Source organism: Gallus gallus, chromosome 15 (genome assembly GCF_016699485.2).
Source record: "Gallus gallus isolate bGalGal1 chromosome 15, bGalGal1.mat.broiler.GRCg7b, whole genome shotgun sequence".
NCBI classification, from domain to species: Eukaryota; Metazoa; Chordata; class Aves; order Galliformes; family Phasianidae; genus Gallus; species Gallus gallus.
Window position 1 is genome coordinate 6,172,095 of NC_052546.1, and position 18,511 is coordinate 6,190,605.

Here is an 18,511-nt window from a genome sequence, read left to right on the forward strand (position 1 = left end):
AATTGTAAAAAATTATATAAAAGATAAAGATCACAAGCTTTTATTTTTACTTGCTCACGTTTCATTCAAGTCAGACTAAGAAAATGGCTGAAGAAATAATACTAGAATATTGAAGTACTGTAAAAGGGGGAAAGAAAAGTACAAAGCCATTCATCAAGGAAGCCAAGCTTTTCTATTTTGTAAGCAACCAAATCTTAGAGCTGTCTGCAAATTCTTAGATTTCTTAAACAGAAGGAATTTTTAAAAATAAAATAAGCTTTTCGGAGTGCCTTCAGCCTAGAATTTCTCATTATAATTCTAAAGAAAACTAAGAAGCCAACACTTCAGGTCTTTAAAAAAGATGAGGTCAAACCACCAGGCAGTGCTAGATAGGAAGAGTATGGCTTAAATTAACTTCTGGCAAGATCTGAAATTCTATGAGGAGAAATGAACTTGAAAGCCATCATGAAAAGAATTAACAACATCTGAAGTGATTTGTTGGCCACCAACGTTACAGAGTTTAAACAATCGCTGAAGATTTTTCTTAAGAGACTGTCAGCACAGCCTATTATCCCTGTTTTGCCCATTTCACAATCAAGTTCTGCCCATATATTGCCATGATCTGTCCCCATATATTGCCCTTCTATCAGAGCTGTGCTTAGCTCTGTATGGTACAGGACAGGCTGTCTCATGAAACGCTCAACTCATACAAAGAGACCAAAGAAACGACGGGGAAGCGATTCAGCATTTCAGCATTGTTAATAAGCATATGTGAAATAAAACGTTATAGAAGATGTATGGAAAGAAAGATGTTTATTAGCTAAACATTCATTTCAAATACAAAAGAATCAGTAAAACGAGGAAAAGAAAGCCAAATGAAGGAAGGCAACCCTAATGAGGGAAACCACTGTTAGGGCTCGTGTGAAACTGCAAAAACCTGCATCAACCACCTGGTGAGACCTCAGGGCACAGTTCACCAACAGAGCTGCGATAATTCCTCCACAGCTGAAGGTTAACACTTCCAAGTGAGATCATTTCAGCCTCTCACTACATCTGATGCCTCCAGCAGGCACATTCTGGGGTTATTTGTACACTGTTCTGAAGCAGTCACGGTACTGTTGTGCTAACTAGTAGTGCTGATGCAACTTTTCAGTGGTTGCATCTCCAGCTGTTCAGAACAGGTAACAATCAAGGGTGGGAACAGAAGTCACTGACTGACTGCAAGGTGTTCCAAATGATTCTGTGAAGTTACACATGCATGTTTTACAGTGCCATAAATGCGCCAGCAAAGATATTAAGCTTCCATTACATATTATGGTAACAGAAGTGTTATGAAAGGCAAGATGCAGAGACAGAGTGACTGCCAAAAAATGTTACCTGGTTCTGAAGGAACTACAAACAGATATGGAGAGAGAAAAAAATGGAAGACATCAGATATAAATACAGGTGGATTTTTTCACATTATAAGGCTGAGTTCAGGCACAGCTACACTCTTTCAGGCCCTCTCCCAGACACACTCAAGCTGATTACACATGTCCCACCTTGCAAAGATGATTTCCGTATTAAAACTTCAGCAATATTCCCCCTATTCACAATCCCAGTATATTTCTCTGTTTTGCTTCACTAAAATCCCTCCGGACAGCCTTCAGATTTGTAAAGTGTATCAATCTGACAGAAAACATCTCAGTTTCCCTTCATGCAAACAGCTTTTAAGATACATTACAAGAGCAGATGTTTAAATGTAAACGGGAACTACTTAATAATAAAGTGCTATCTAAATCCATGGTGAAGGAGTAACGAGAGCACACTCAGCTGGAAAGCAAAAGTAAAGCACTTGTATCTGGAAGCTGTACAGTCACCTTATCGACACCCCGTAGCCAACACAGCCATAATCTAGACCAGCCAGTGCTGCTTCTGTGCCTAATGCCACTCAGTCACTGCTTCACGCCTGATCCTCCCAGATCAGACATTTTACACCACATTTAAGTTGGAGGCTGTTGTGTCACTTCTGTGACGTTTGCTTCCACGCTGCTTCACTGGGGGGAGGGGAACTTCCTCCAACAAGATGAGAAGACATGGATGTGAAGACTGAGGGCAGCACTCGATGGAGGTAATGTCTGTATTCTCAAAGGGTGTTAACTAATTTCTATTAAATAACTTCAGAAAAAAAACTCCACACAAAACATTTTGGCATTCTGGATACTGCAAATAAAATAGTAGCTTAATAAGACTCATACTTAACCCACTAATTTTCCTATTTAAAAAGCCACATAAAAGCCATCAGCAGAGCACTGTCAAAAATGGTGGTACAGATGAACTGGTGGGACAAGGCAACACAAGAACTGTACCACCTAATGAGTGTTACAGGCCTGAGAAAGATTTGTACAAGCAATGCTAAGTTTCCCAGTAGAATCCAGTGTACCACAGGGCACAGGAAGCCCCTCTGCTCTTCATCTCTCTTCCATTTTAGGATACAAGCGAGACTACAACATCAGCCTAACCTTTACAACTCAAAATAACCAGTTAGGAAGAATTCAAGCTACAGAGGCAGACTTCTAGTCACACAGTACAGTCTCATGAGCAGTGTGAATGTAGCAGAACGGTACTTCAAGGCACAGCTCACTATTTTCCTGGAACAAACAGTCAGAAAGACACAGAGGGACACCAAGATTAAAAACAAGGCAAGACAAACAAGGCATGAACAAAACCGATGAGTAGCACAACTGAGAACACACAAATTCTTCAAATCATTGTTTCCAAAACAAAGATACTGCTCTTAAGATTATTAAGAAAGTAGAAGCTGAAGCAAACTGCTGCTCTGGGTGCCAACTGGCAGAGGGTTTGCACGCAAGATATCGACTGCACGCTCACACTCCCCTTAGCTGGGGCCTCGTATCTCTGAGCTGTTGAAGGAGCACTACACGTGACACCTTGACACGGCCAAATTCTTATCCAGTTCATTTTGTATATGGGTAAAACTTAAATAAATGATCAAATGAGAGCTGGCCATAAAGAAGTGAGCTCTATGTAGCCTTCCGCTAGCTCCCACTGCCTCTGGACCTGCTTTGCATGAATTCTCTTGAGCAAAGAAGTTTTCTGTTAAGGCCTCACTTCTTGTCTCAAAGACTGCTAACTGGGAAAAAAAAATCCCAAGGACAACTTTACACAACAGAAATTCACACGAAGCAGAAGCAAATCAAGTATACACATTCTAAGAAAAACCTCAGCTTGGGCAAATTCCTCAAGTGTGTGCTATTAGATGACTTAGAGAAAGGATTGCCAGAATGGAGCAATTAAGTGTCCAGGTTTGATTAAATTTGGCATTTAAAAAGCTTGTTTTCTCAAACATGTTCTGTGCTAATGGGGAAGAGCACAAATATGCATTTAAGTGCAGTTCAAAAGCCATTAAGCCAATGTGCATTAGGTGCCAAAGGTGTTTGTATTGCACACTGCAAACTTTGATCAAGTTCTCATGGCTCAAAGAAAATTGATGTTTCAGCTTAAATGTTACAAAACAACTAAGAGTTTACTGTTGAAACTACTTACTACTGATTTAAAACATTAAAACCAGTTACCACTAGTTCGGCAGGGCGAACATTTCCTTCCTTTGTTCACAATATGCCTACTGCTATTCCCCTTCCAACACTTTCTCTGGAAGAATGCCCCTTTTAGTGCTAATTCAAGGAAAAACTTAAATAGCCAGTTCTCTCTTGCCTTTTTTTATTGGATTTGTATTACTTTTCTCAGAGTGTAGCGAATGTGCCAAAAAAACAATAAAAACATTGTAGAAGCCTATTACTTTAACAGTAGTTATGATCTTGAATGCTCTTGTCTTTAAAGAGGAGCCAAGAAGACAACTCAAGCCTTACTCAAATTTGAATCATATGCAAACCAGCAGAGCTGCCTGATCAGTGTTTAGGACTACAGGAAATGCTGCTAGAAGCTTATTCAGTAGAAGTGTGCCCTTCTATTTCATTTGTGCAGGCCTAATAATCTAACTAGCAGATCTGCTGGTACTGCAGAAAGCCCTGACTCCATTGAGTGACCCTCAGATGATTCTTTTTGATTCCTTTTGAAGCCTGACAGGAATCTACTTGAGCACAAAGGTCTAGATAGACTGACAAAGTTGCAAATAAGGGCTCTTGAAGCATACGCTGTCAGAAAGTTCTTATCTACACAGTCCTACTATTTATTTTTTCCCCTCAACACTTCCAATTTCCACAGTGTAGGTAGGCACCATGCTTTCTCCACTGATCCAACTTAATGTGCAGTGTCATGTTTGGCATAGACAAATTTAAGGTTGTTGCTTCCAAACAGAGTGGTTTCACCTACCTCAAGCTTATACTGCCATTACCTTCCCTGTACTCACACTACCGATGCTGCTGCAGGATTAATTATCAGCTCGTTGCTCCAAAGCTGCACAAGTCAGATAGCAATGAAAGGTGCTTGGCAGACTACTTCGGATGGTTCTTTCAGAGATAACTGTATTTTCCACTCCTGAAAGAAGAATCCATCTCGTTCTCCTTCTTTCTACCTACTGCTTTTTACTATTCCTCTTCCAGTCAGCTTTCCTATTTCTGACCTTTGACAAAGGCAGAGTCAATGAAGCAAACACCTCTGCTGTTCAAGTCTGAGGGTAACTCAGAAGATCAATACTCAACATCTACGGAGCACCATTTGGCCAAAGTCCCCCCAGCTCAACACAAAAGCAAATGCCAGAATAAAAATTCACACAACCCCAGACACAGCATAGTATCTTCTGCAGAAAGTAAGTTTACTTCAAGGGCTCCTCAGAAGTCTTGCATTTGTCTAAGCACAGGGGGGAGAAACTAAACACATACACCCCCTCCCAATAAACTCTACTCTAGCAAACCTCTCCTGTGGCAACCAAGTGCCTGTGGAGTGCCCTTTTGTTTGATTACATTTTTAAGTGACAGCAAGCTTTCTTTCCAATGAAGCATCTCCAAACAGTATATTATCTTGTCTGAAGCAGCCAAAAGACATTGACGGTTAAGCAATTTTAAAATACTTCTTTGTGGGTCTGTAGAAGCTAATAGTCTTTGTTTTACATGAAGCGCAACACGACCAAATGGAGCTGGGCACCAGATGGTAACAACTCCCAGTGCAAACGTAGCACAGTCCCCTCACCTAGAAGTTCAAATTCAGTTTTTACTGTGGATCACACAGACTTATCTGACCCTACCACGAAGACATGGGTTTCTTTGTAAGAACAAAACGCCCACAGCTCCTCCTGCATGCGTGTTCATACACACTCTTTCTTTTGAATCTTTGCTAACTTAACTTCCCGAGAAGCAGAAAGCCTTTCATTGCTCTGATGTGCAGGTGTGATCAGAGACTGACTTGTGCTTTCAAGTGTGGTTTCACGATAATAAGTTGTTGAGACAAAATGGAAAGCAGATTAATTTACCCACTGCGAGTTATCAAGTTCTGCAGCCTTCCAGTTTATCTCACTCTGTCTGTACAGTTTTATTTCAGCTCTCCTCTGCAGCTACTTAAAAGATTTAGACGCAAATACATTCCACCTTATAATGCAAACTGAGTGACTGTTCAACCTAAAGTGGTCGTTTTCTTCTAGAAAACTTACATTCAGTAATTATTTTTAGTAATAGTAGATTTTTCATTCCATCTGTTCACTAGAAATCTAGAAAGATAGGGCAATGGAGAATCCAGTTTGCATTTCCATTAAAGCGATGTTCATAGCAGATCCGTCATAAAACAGCTTTCGTGTAATTCAAAATCAAAATCCTATCCAGAACCTGGAACGTATCTGCATTTCAATGCTACTGTTATGCTATCTTCTTCGAGGAAAAGCAAATTCCTTGAAACAAGCATCTTATCCTTCAGCCTTAAATCAGGCAAGAACATACACATGTAGAAACACAAGGTGAAAAGAGTGAAAATCTCTCTAAATTTCCATGAATCCACACACCTTTAAGTCGCTGCTACCTGGGAATAAAGCATGTGTGTAACAATGAACACTTGGCTCCCAGTGACAATTGCTGACCAACCTGAAAATCTACAAATATGCAGCTTCACTTCTTGGCATTGAAAGAGATAAAAAGCATTAAAAAAAAACTTTTGAAATCTTGACTTATGATCTTAAGATACAGATAACTTTAAGAATCTTAAAAAATATATATACCTCTTCTTGCGTAATTGGTATCCATATCCTTAAAATGCACCATAACAAAATCTGAAGACTTGAATAAAATACTTTCTAGTATGTCTTCGCGTTTTGGCCCCAAACTGGATTCTGCAGTTTTCCGATGAGCAGCATCAAGCACTAAATCACACTAGTAGAGATAAAAAGAATATCCTAATTGAACACACCATAGACTACTGGTAACTCACATACTTGGAAAAAGCACACATTTACAGAAGTTTGCAAAAATGAATCTGCACGTGTAAACCTAGACATGGATGGCTCAGAACAATTGATAATCAACATTCCAATTTAATGAAGCATCAATTATACAGTATTTGTACCTTTCAAGAGAGGGAAGAGTCAAAAAGGAAAAAAAAATTACCTTAGGACTGTAGGTTTTAAAAACTCCTTCATATATACCACCATTTTTCACCTGTACTTCACATTTGGATCCCTAGAATGCAAGAAAAATCCAAGTGTAGCACTCTGTCAGCCTGACAAATGACACGAGTGATTTTCTCAAAAACATACATTTACAGAAGCACAACGGGTAAAAACTAAGCTAAAAAGCTTAGTTTTCAGTCAAATCTACTTTTTCAACATTTGCCCATTTACAAATATGTCTCTGTGTGCTGCAGATACAAACATTTGGGTAAGTCCCAGACTTTTTACTCATGCAAGTATTTTCAGTACACATAAGACTTCTGATCAGCTACGCATGCATGCAAACAAGTCTTTGTGCAAAAACAAACCCGTGCGTATGCATGGGTACAGGTAAGGTTAAGTTTTATCCCAGATTCTAGCTGCTGTGGGACAGTCTGTGTCACCAAATTTTGTCATGTGCCCTTAACAATTTGAGGGAAGAAGGGTTTCTGCTCCCTGTATATAAATTCATTACTTATTCATAATCTCTCTGGAGACAGAAAATTCAAAATACGACCAGTGAGTGTAAGAAATCTGCCACCCCAAATATAATTTGCAGTTTTCCAAGCCAAAAATACACAATAGCTATTACTATGACTGTTTAAGTTTCAATCTTGGAACAAGATGCCCACTGTTGAACTTTAATATTCACTCCATTATATGACAATTAGTGTAATATTTAACAATTCTCTGTCACTATAGAAACTGTTAACACGCCTTGCAAATATGAAGACTTACAACAACTGATGTAAGTATGTGAACCATTCTCATGTTTGCATAGATGCCATCAAAAGAAATCTGGAAGAAAAAAAAAAACAAAGTTGTCATTTTTATGGGAAACACATAATTCAGAAAGGCAATGCTACAAAAACAAAGTCAGCTCTCAGCAGTACATACTAGCTGCTAGAAAGGCTCTGGTCAAAAAACCTCACTTGGTCAGTATACGCTGAATTTAAGTGACAGCAGAGGACTCTTACCTTTTCCCTGATTAATTAAATATTGGAGCACCCTTAAAAACATGAGAAACCTTACAGTGTGCCTCAACCCAATGTCAATCCCCTTAACAGATGGGTAAAACTCACATACCAAGTCTCATAACTAAGAAGTCCTGCTAGCAGCCCTCCCTGGAAACAGGGACAAGGTACCTCAGCTGTTGGAGGAGAAATGTTCCCTGAACTACATCTTTGCAGCAAACAGACTTGATGACATGCACCAACAGGAGATGAAGTCATCAGGTTGCGAACTGCTAAAGGGCTACAAAGCCTATTATAAAACTAGTCAAAAGCCATTAATTGCAGCTCCAGAACACGGAAGCCAATATGTTTAAGGATGCCCCTGTGCTCAACACTCAGTAAGGAACACAGAAAGCCTAACACTTCCTACTCGTACATCACCTTTTTCACTGCTCTCCCTCAAAGCCTCTTTATTTTTACTGAAGAGACTCACTATCTTTAATATACACTTATAGAGGTAAACTGTAGTTCTTTCAGCACTTCTTACTCCTGCCCCATTCCCTAGAATTAGTCATCCTTGAGGAACAGGCCACTAACAAATTAGCAAATATTTGATCAGTGCAGTTCAAAGATCCGTTTTTTAAGTCAAGACCCATATCTTTACCTTCCCATAAAATATTCTACAAACCAAGTCACATCTATAGTGTAACAGTGTATTAACCTTGACAATAACTAAAGTTACACACGCAGGTAACAGTGGCTTAGCTACAATAACATTAGGTTAGCTATTTTGTAGTAAAGCTGAACACAATTGCTACTTCTATTTAACAAAGTGTTGTCTCCCTGTGTTCAGTCCTCTGTTTAAAGAAGTCAGTACAGGGAGTTTCCAGAGAAGCAACGCTTTTGAATCTGTTCCCAAGTTAAATTTTATCCATGTATTTGCAACTATAATCACAAGAAAGATTTTTATTGGCACGTTTCAAATGTTTAAGAGTTCCTTCTCTCCCCGTTCTCCCAGGAGACTTAGATCATAGAATCACAGACTTAAATGAATGCAAGATTTTCTACACTTAGAAAAAGCATATCTCAGTTTAAAATACTCATTGAGGTATCAAAGGGAAAAAAAAAAATTGAGAGTATTCCACAATGAGCCATTTTTCACATTGCTAAGAAAGGTCACCAGAGAAGCTGTTTCCTTGTATCTAAAGAGGAAACAATAAGGAAAAAGTACTCACTGTGGGCTGAGGCGGTCCTTTGCCACTGCTGCGACCTCTGAAAGAAAACACAGGCAAAAGATACAGTTAGGAAATGTTGAAAAGGATCAATTTCTTAACAAATAAGAATTCAAAAACCCAACTTAATTTTATGCTGAGAATGAGAGCAAAGAAAACTAGCTCTTCCCCACAGCCAAACTTAGCAGTTACAGAGCCTATAGCACCTATCCTTCAAATTACTGACCTACAAGCAAGACCAGTAAATGGGTAAAAACGTTACCTAGGATAAATAGCAAAACAAAGAAAACACTAATGCTGTGTCATTACAAAAATCCAAAAATATTCTCTCTCAAGCAGAATCCTGTAGCTAAAGGAAATTCCAAACCCTATTGGCACACAGAACCCAAACTGCTTCACTGCACTTCCCTTCCAGGCTCAGTCCCTCACAGCCACTTCTGTAGGCCTGGGCTCTCCACATTGCCACCATCTTTCTGATTGAGGGTCACCCAACCAACTGCCCACAAGGCCCAGTTCTCAGTCCCTACTTGGAGCTTATGAGCTTATATGAGAGCACCAGCCACACGCAGCCCCTGAAGACGAGGAACCACACGCAAACCAGTGAACACTTAACAACGCAACACTTCAAAATGCCTTTAAATTAACTCGTAGACTCTTAATGCTCTGCAAACTGAGATGTAACAATCTGTGTCCTTCAACTCAGCCCTAGAAGTGCCAACAACATCCCTGCAGCTGCAATAAAACCTCAGCCTGGCTGGTGTGCTTCGTGTCCTCATGTCCAAGCTCCCTCTGTATAAGCAGCAGCTCTAGTTCCAACTACTTCTTCGTAGTGACTGAGGTTTGCATCACAATAGGAATCCCCACTTTCAAATCCTTCTCGTGATGAGTGAGATTTGTATCACTATGATGACTTAAAGAGTGCACCCAATGAGAGTAAGGCAAAATGAAGTCTTCAATTTTATTTAAGAAAAAATCAACTTTTGAAACTGACTCATCTTACAGATGCACATCCATTTGATTAGAGACCCAAAGAACCACGTTCATGTTTCAAAACAGACAAAACAATCCTGAACCCTAAACATCAAATGTGTTCAATTGCTTCTGAAAACACTGTGCTGCGGTTGAAGGCAGCTGTGCTCCAAACCATGCCCTTGTGAGCAGGACTCATTGAGCTGGTCAAGGAATTAAAGGGTCTTCTCACGAGCACAAATTCTGCAGAAATCAGCAAGTCCATCAGAGGAGCAGGAAAGTCCTTAGCAAGGAAAAAATGAAGATCCACTGACCTTTCACCTGAGTTTCTGAGCCCGATGTGCTGTCCTGTACAGCACTGCTCTCACCGATGACATTTGCTGATTGGTAATAAATGGAAACTTCAGATGCCAGGCTGGCATTTTCAAGATATTTGCAGAGTTCTAATCTCATACACACAAAAAAATTTCTAAAGCAAATAGCCCTTATTTAATTACCTATAAGCCTTGGTTTTCCAGAAGACAAGAGTCACAATTTTTGGCTCGCCCTGGCGACTAGCAAGTCTTACCATTGAGTAAGGCTGCCATTTGTCAAATGGCTGCCTGCAACGCAGTGCTGGAGCCTGCAACAGAGTTTTAGCAACATTTTCAGATGAACAACTCTCTTCTTTCAGGATGCCATTCCACCAGATGCAAAATGCCCCAATAAAAGGGTCAGATTCAGCTCTGATTCCTCCTCTTATCACAATCCAATGTCACAACAAAACTGCCTTGCAGAGAAGATGGAGGAAGTCCGAACAATTCCATCAGTTCCCTCTGTTGGTCTCAAGAATTCAGAAGACATCCCTTTCTGCATTGGTTACAGAAAGGGCCAGAAGCGAGACTGTGGTGCCTTTGCTGCACTCCCACTGCTAGCGACACGCATCCTTACAATTTAACTAACTGGGTTCCTGGACCGGTCAGCAAGTTCAGAGCATTCTGTTTAAGCATTCAACCTGAAGCATCCTGGATTTTCCAACTCCTACACTTCCCCAATTACCATTCCCATCACACACCTCCGAGAAGCCATCTGACCGTGCGCATCCACACCAGCAAAAGGCTGCAGCTTCTGCATCAGAGCAAGAGAAAGGACAAATGTGGAGCTTCTAGCCCTGCTCCAACCAGGCATACCTCTTTACAGGCCTAACCTCTTCTTCTAGCTACAACTGTTCAACAGTCTCCTCAAGCAAGACATTCATCACCATTTTAAACAAATCAGCCAATGTTCACTCAAAACCATATGCAAATTCTGCTAAAACCAAGATCATTGATTTGAGGTCCGTATCCCAACAGGTGAAGACTCAAGCTCAGACCACCCTTTGACACATCTTTAATGAACTATATGAAAAATAAGCTAGGACCTTTACAAAAGCAGAAGGCAGATGGTCTTTGCCAGAAGCAGTTCATCACAATGCAAAACAGGAGCGGGAGAAATGAGAAGGGTGACCAGCAATCCTGCAGTGCTACCTACATCCACATGGTGAATTAAAGATACATTTTGTATTGCAGAGATGTGGTTGAATGTCGGCCTTGGAGAAGGCACAGCAACTCAGCAAATCAAACTTGCAACCCCATTCCAGTGCTGCAGGGTAGGAAAGTCACACAGTCAGAAACTGCTGCACCAAACGAAGTAACTCGACCAAGTACTTAATCTCAGTAGCCAACTCACTGCAGGTTAGTGCTTGTGCTTTAAGAGTGAAAGTCTATACGAGAGCTTCAACCTAAATGCTGCACAATAAACATCTTAACCCAGAAGCAATTTACAAATTTTTTCTATTTTTCTGAACATTTGCTATCCTATTCCTCAACATCCCACACCTCCCCTCCTGATGTTTACACGCCAAGTAGAGCATTCGTGTAAGCAAAACAAGGTCATGCATTTATGTTTTTACAGTTAAGTGAAAACTAATGCAAGGAAGGCAAGTCACTCCAGGATGTGAAGTTCTTTCCAAGAGCATCTTCACTTTGAGACCAAGAAACAAGAAACAGATGCAGCCACGCTGCAATTAATGTCTGCTGCAGAAATGCAACTACAAAGCTCGCTGGACTTAATAGAGCGAATGGATGTTTCTGGAGCACTGACTGCATCACCACAGCTTTGAAAACAATTCAAGGATACTCTGAAGAACTTTCATAATAAGCACAGAGAGCTGATAAAGCTTTCTTCTAAGGAAGAATTTAGAAGTACAAAGTTCAGACCTCATTTAAGAATAGCAATTGGTTATATAGGAATCAAATGGACCAAAGCTGTCAAATTAAGACCATGCAAATAGTGCTGCAGTGCTGCTTTCAGTAGTTTTTCCCAGTGCTGACATTAATCACATCAACTCTTGCCTTCTTACAAGAGGACAAGTTCTGCAGCACCCCATCAGATAGGGACACCTGAGCCAAGCATGCAGGCACGGCCCACTGATGGATGTAGGCACTGAGGAACCTTCACGTACGTTGCCATGAATCAGCCAACACATTAAAACTTACTCAAAAGCAGGTATGGGGGATCACTCTGAAACACATTAACTGCTCTAAGGAAAGAGACCTGCAGGTTACCCATTCATTTTGCTCAGCAGTTTAGCACAGCTGCTCTAAACCCAACACAAAGACATCAGAATGAACTAGAAAACCTCTGACTGATGTATGAACAAACCTCCAGAACAGTCCCTTGTATTATTTCAGAGCACCTCGGTGCTCAATATTCCCAATTACTTCTACAGAACAGAATGGACACCTCCCTTCTACCCCGTCCTTCACCCTTTCATGAGGTTAGTAACAAAGGCTGTCAAGAAAAAGGAAAATAAGAGAAGGCGAAAAGCATTAAGTCTCAAAAGCAAGCTACATAACATGGGATAATTTCAGTTTAAACTTCTTAATGGTTAAAGCAATTTATAAAAGCAGCAACAGACTATTTCTTATAGGGCAGGTCCATTTTGGCAAGAAAGTTCCCAAACAAAAAGGATCTTTTGCCACAATTGTAACCAGAGATGTAATCCTCCAAAACCAGAGTCTGAGGTGGTTTGCCTTCAGCCAAAACCCCAATGGGAAAAAGAAAACGATAAAAATAGTTGCAGTGTCTGAAGGAAAGCTGATACAGATGCATTTTCTAATCATAGAATTGCTAACCTTGTTAGGGCTGTATTGGGGAAAAAACTGAACTAACAAACCAGCAATTTATAATAGTTAAGATCTTGAGGAGCATGGCAGAGCAGGTTCACACAAGGTCTACATTTTCTGCAGTTACAGCTTAACACGCTATTGGCATCCCCTTGCCTCCACAACCCTACTTCCCACCTGTCCCATACTACAAACAGCCGCCACCAAATAAACGTAGAATTTCATTTAGCACCCATTTCATAAACATTCATTAACCCTTCTTGCTAATTTTTAGACACCTTTAAGGAAAACTTCTTTTGTGATTTTCTTCCCCAGGGTAAAAGGGGAAGGAACAGCAATGGAAAGCAAACACTGGGATGTCCTCATCTTTCACACAAGATCTTACCTTTCCTATTACAAAATACTTTACAAGACTATTACGATGGATATCTTATTAAAATTTCATTTAAAGACCATGGAGACGCACAGAGTTGACCCCCTCCTCTCACTACCAGATAAGGAAGGACCAGCTACTCATTCCATTAAGTGTTACAGTAATAAGGACACAGAAATTGAGCCCACAACTGTTGACTATCAAACAACTTTCTACTCAAATTCGAGTAGATTTGAGTCTACTCATATTTTATGAAAAACTTAGCCATGAAATGTAACCTTTTCTTGCATGTCACAAGAAAAATAAAACTAGGAATGCTAGTGCTGCAGAGAAATAAGTTGCAAGCACACACTATGAAGAAAGCTTTGCAAAAAATGGGGGATGTTCAACACAACACTTCCAATTGAAACCAAGATGCAGGCCAGCTAAAATCAATGTGTTTTTTTTTTTTTCAAACAGAAAAGCTACTTCGCTTTTAATTTACAGGACAAAATTTGCAACGTGAATCATCTTTAAACTTGCTGTCCAAAAAAGACTTGGTATCTCCCTATGAAAGCATTGGGAAAAGTTCTCTGAAGGTATCCTATGGGGACCCATCAAAACGAGTGCTGTGATCTTACTGAAACACCACTCAGAATTACATTGAAGAATTATTTTTTTTAAAAAAGGAGAGATTGGGAACACATTGGTCGTCCAGCAGCCCCGCTACAACTTCCCAAGTTCTGAAATGGAATCCATCCAACGAAGCTGATAGGAGAAACCCAACGGTCGTGATTTTAGAGCTTGACAAAGGAATCAAAGCTCTCAGCTCTTCACCTAAGGAGCCCAACGCTTGCAATAGCACTGAACCTTCCAACAAAAAAATCTTCCAAAAAGCTGTAGGTTTTGTTGTCCTTCACGTTAACCTCCACGGTGCCGCTGTCTGTCAGTGAGGCACAGCCAACATCATGGCCAACGCAATGCCACGCGCGGGAGCCATGAAATCATGGCACCGGGTGCTGGGCACTACTGGTATTGGGGTTTCTTTGGGTTATTTGGGCTCTTTTTGCTGTTTCCCACCCTCCCAACGCTGCTCTGGTCCCACAGATGGGTAATGATGTACTGCTGGGTTTTCAGGGTCGTGTAACAATGAGACTGCCGTGGACTCTTTTATTGCCAAACGCACAAAACTGGGTAAAAATACAAGGCGAGCGGGAAGGCAAGCGGAACACAGCCCCAAATGAGACTGCTCCGAGTGACCATGACCTTCAGATCTGCTCTCATCCCGCTCGGATCGCCGGGATGCATAGAAAATGGGAAAAACAGACAAGACCCCAAAATGGTGTTTTCTGTGCGAGGATCCCCGCACCCAAAGGCCGCGATCCGCCCCGAGGCGGCGCGGGGAGGGGTGATCGGCAGTAGAAAAAGCGCGATGGGGGGGGGAGGGGGCGATAGGTGATTAAAAAAGCGCGATGGGGGATAAAACATAAAGCCCGGGGGTGAGGGGGGGCACAGGGCCGCGACGCCGCGCTCTGAGGGGCGCTGTGAGGGGGCGGCGGGAGCGCCCCTGGGAGGGCGCGCGGGGAGCCCCGCGGCCGCCGCCTCAGCACCACAGCGTCTCCTCAGCGCCGGGCGGGAGGGCCCCGCCGGGCCTCGGGGCTTCCACCGCGCCGCCGCCGCCGCCTCGGGGTACAAAATGGAGGCCCCGCCGTGCCCTCCCCTCCCCTTTTCTCCCTCCTCCTCCTCCTCCTCCTCCCCTCCCTCCCTGAAGGGCAACCCGCGGCCTCGCCCCGGCGGCACTGCGGAACCCCCTCCGCGCGCGCGGGGCCTTGCGCCCGCGCCCCGCCCGCCGCCATGCCGGCTGCCCCCCCCGCACCGCCCCGCTCCCAACCACCGCCCATTGGGGGGGGGGGGGAGGGGGAAGCGGGATGGGGGGGGGGGGATGGCGGCGGCGGGCGGGGGGGCGATCCCGGGGAACCCACCTGCCCATGTTCTGCCTCCCGCCACCCGATGCTGACGGCAGGCCGCCGCCTCCTCCTCCTCCTCCTCCTCCTCCACTTCCACCGCCGCCGGGGGGTTTGCGGTTGTTGCCGGCGGGCTGCGAGGCGGCCGCCGTCTGCTTGAGGGACATGGCTGAGGGCTGAGGGCCGGGGCCTGCGCTGCGGGAGCGCCGAGCGGGAGCGCTGCTCTGTGTCTCTCTCTGTCTCTCTCCCCTCTCGCTCTCGGCCGCGGTTGCTCCCAAACAGTGCGGGGCGGAGGGAGCGGAGCGCGGCGCGGAGGGATCCGCGCGCAGAGAAGGGGGGGGGGGGGGGGGGGGGGAAGGAAGGAGGGGGGAGCGCGGAGCTCAGGAGCGGCCGAGCGGGGAGAGCGGGCGGAGCGCGGCGACGGGGCCCGGGCGGGCGCCGAGCGGGAGAGGAGAGCGGGGAGCCCGGGGGACGGCGCGGGGAGAGAGAGGCGAAGCGCGGACTCTTTACGGGAAGTCGGAAGGAGCACGGCGGTACTGCGGCGGGGTTGAAGGGGCGGAGGCGGGGGAGCGGCGGACACGTGAGGCGGCGGCGGACGGCGCCGGGCCCTGCGCTCTGCGGGGCCGCTCCCGCCCCGCTCCGCTCCCAGCGCCGCCCGCGGGAGGGCCCTCCTGAGGGGAACGGCTCCGCCCGCGCGGTGCGGCCTGGAGGGGGGGCGAGGGGGGAGCGGGGCCTCGCAGGGCCGGACCGCGGCTGAGGTGCGGAGATCCCACGTGCGGGGATTAAACTGCAGAAATGCGAAGCGCTGAAAGCAGAAATGCAGGCGTTGTAATGGAGAAATTTGGAAGACGTGAATCTGAAACGCAGAAATCAGAGCGCGGCGGGCAGCCGGCTCTGGCATCCCGCTGGTGCTCGCTCTGCTCGAGTGGTGCTTTCAGCACCAAGCACCAATACATCACTGTTAAAAGCCCGTGTGCACGCAGGATTAGTAAGAGCAGCTGTAACCTGAAAACCAAGAGCAAAATTGATTTATAGCCATGGTTACTCAAAATGCTCAGACTTTAATCTATTCATAGGGATGCTCTGGAAGTCCCGCAGGATTCGGATGCAGTGAGAAGGAGATATCCTGCTGGGCGGGCAGTGTTTGTACACCTTGCTTGCACAGCAACAGTTCTCCCATGCGGCTAAAAGCTGTGGGTGGCAGCACGGTGGTAAAAAGATAACAATATTTAACAGCTTTCTTCAATTAGCATCATCCCTGTGCTTTTGACTGTTAAACTCCTTGTTTTGCTTCACCTTCCAGGCCCGGATAACCCTGTGGTTAACACCTTATGAGCTAAATGACAGATGCCAGCACAAAGCATTACTCCACTGAAAATATTTGTCGAAAAGTGAGCCGGCAGCTTTAGGGAGCTTTGGTGAATGTGCAAAACGTTTTGCTATTGTCCAGGCTCGATAATGGGAGAGGACATTGAGGAGTTCTGCAGGAGACAGCAGTGTGAGAAGAGGTGAGGGTGGCCAGCAACACTTGTAGAACTACTGTGAAGGCAGACGTCTCTTTCACTGCACGTAACAGGATCACTACCCTACCTTAAACAAGTGAAGAAACAACCTTTAGAAAAAAGAATATAGTATATGTGATGCATATGTTATATTTAATTATAACATTAAATTATATGTAGGTATGAAATCCAGTAGCATGCAAAACTGCATTTCAGCAAACTTCTTCTGTGTCGTTAGGTAGATCCCCATGGAGCACAAACAGAGGGCCTCAAATTGCCACCACAGCAGCAGAGGTGCAGCAGGTGGGGAAGATGAAGGTCACAAACATAGCTTGGAATGAACACAACTGAGCTACAGGTAGAAGGGGCTCCGTGTTCTGCAGTGTGTTTCATCCTTTTTTTTCACTTGATAAAGCAAATTTCCCAGAAAGCGCGAGGAAGTCTGATAGTAGGCTCTAACAAATCCACGTCCCTTAAGGTTGTTTTGGTTTTGTTTGTTTGTTTTTTCAATGGAAAGGAAGTAATTACTATGCTTTTTCAGCTAGGCACATTACACCGTGCAACAATCAGTCCCTGTGTGTGTGTTGAAGGTTAAGAACTCTTACAGAGCTGTGCGGCCACGCTGCAGGGTCCTGTGGGCAGACAAAGTCCCCGGTGTCCATGGATGTGATTGGTACAAGCAAGTTCTGTGGTCAGAGATGGTTTCTAAGACATGATGTGAACACACTAACTTAGATTTTGGGGTAACATTATGTCCTTTGAGAGTGATTACACGAATAAGACTCTCGTGTTGGTATCTGCAGCAATGACTCAAGCGCAGTTGCTGTTTGACTTGTTCTCTCCTTCAATGTATTCTTTGTTTTGCTAAGCTCTGGCTTCCATTGTGCCCTCCCATTTTTGCTTGTCGAGCATCATCACTCAGAAGCAAGCACAGCAGTGACCAGGTTGAAGGGACTCCATTTCACCCACCAAGACTGTGTCAGGGGCTGCATCCTTTGGAGGCTGATGGTGCCGTGCCAGTGCTGGCGCCACTCTGCAGCTTTCTGCTGTGAGCTGCCCCACCTGCAGTGCACGGGGGTCACACTGCTGTCACTGCACACAGTGCCCTTTCCCTTGGTGTTGGCTTCTCCCTGCACACAGCCCTTTGATAGCCAGCAATTCCCACTACTCCATTTTTATTATTTTATGATTTGTCTCTATTGATTTTTCCCTTTTTTTTTTTTTTTTGTTCTGATGCAGTGCTCTAGCTGTAGAAAAAAAATCAAGATTCAGAATTATACGCTCTATAGCCAAGAAACAAAAGCAACTATTTCTAATAGAGAATCACATCCTATGTCACCCTTCCGTTCACATTCCAGGTTTGAGCTGGTCTTCTTCAAGACCGCTATTTTCATTCAGTTTTGTGCCTGCATGTGCAAGCTGTGTTTGCACACGAAGATTAATGAGCCTGATAACATCATTGCTTCCCCGGAAGTGCTGCATGATGCAATGTTTCCTTGACAGAACCGCTCCAAGGCACCGCGTGCTTCCCGAGGTTCAGTGCGGTGAAACGTGTGTGCCTACGGATGGATGGCCAGCATGAGTGCTTGACATTTATTTTATGCAAAATCAGCCGTTAGAGCAGCACAGCACTGAGTATTTCTACACGTTTTCTTTTCCCTGAAGACTTATTTTATTTATCCATTACCACAAAACCTGTTCTTAGAGGCAAACGCTTTGCCAACAGCACTTATAGGCATGGGAATCTCCAAGCGCTTGGAAAACAAATCAGGTGCTCCAACAAATGAGGAGTGCTTCCCAGAGAGATACGATATCAGCTAGTCAG

The 18,511-nt window shown here is 44.0% G+C and overlaps 1 protein-coding gene and 1 long non-coding RNA gene across 49 annotated transcripts in view; one reads left to right on the top strand and one right to left on the bottom strand.

Moving 5' to 3' along the window:
- The window catches only part of ATXN2 (ataxin 2), a 50,014-nt gene extending 34,533 nt beyond the window's left edge, over nucleotides 1-15,481 (bottom strand). For 47 of the 48 annotated variants that reach the window (XM_040648472.2, XM_040648467.2, XM_040648466.2 and 44 more), the window contains exons 1-5: nucleotides 15,203-15,481; nucleotides 8,757-8,793; nucleotides 7,307-7,366; nucleotides 6,528-6,599; nucleotides 6,143-6,293 (exon numbers count right to left, since the gene is read on the bottom strand). In XM_040648472.2, coding sequence (XP_040504406.1) covers nucleotides 6,143-6,293; nucleotides 6,528-6,599; nucleotides 7,307-7,366; nucleotides 8,757-8,793; nucleotides 15,203-15,351 — 469 coding nt within the window. In that variant the 5' untranslated portion in view covers nucleotides 15,352-15,481. Of the gene's footprint in view, nucleotides 1-6,142; nucleotides 6,294-6,527; nucleotides 6,600-7,306; nucleotides 7,367-8,756; nucleotides 8,794-9,497; nucleotides 14,852-15,202 lie in introns of those variants that run through there. The other variant, XM_040648444.2, reaches the window with a different exon arrangement.
- On the top strand, nucleotides 14,829-17,255 carry LOC101749542. Its single transcript, XR_001463248.4, has 3 exons — nucleotides 14,829-14,909; nucleotides 16,488-16,692; nucleotides 16,925-17,255. It is a non-coding gene; the product is annotated as an uncharacterized LOC101749542 (long non-coding RNA).
- The last annotated feature ends 1,256 nt before the right edge of the window (nucleotides 17,256-18,511 follow it).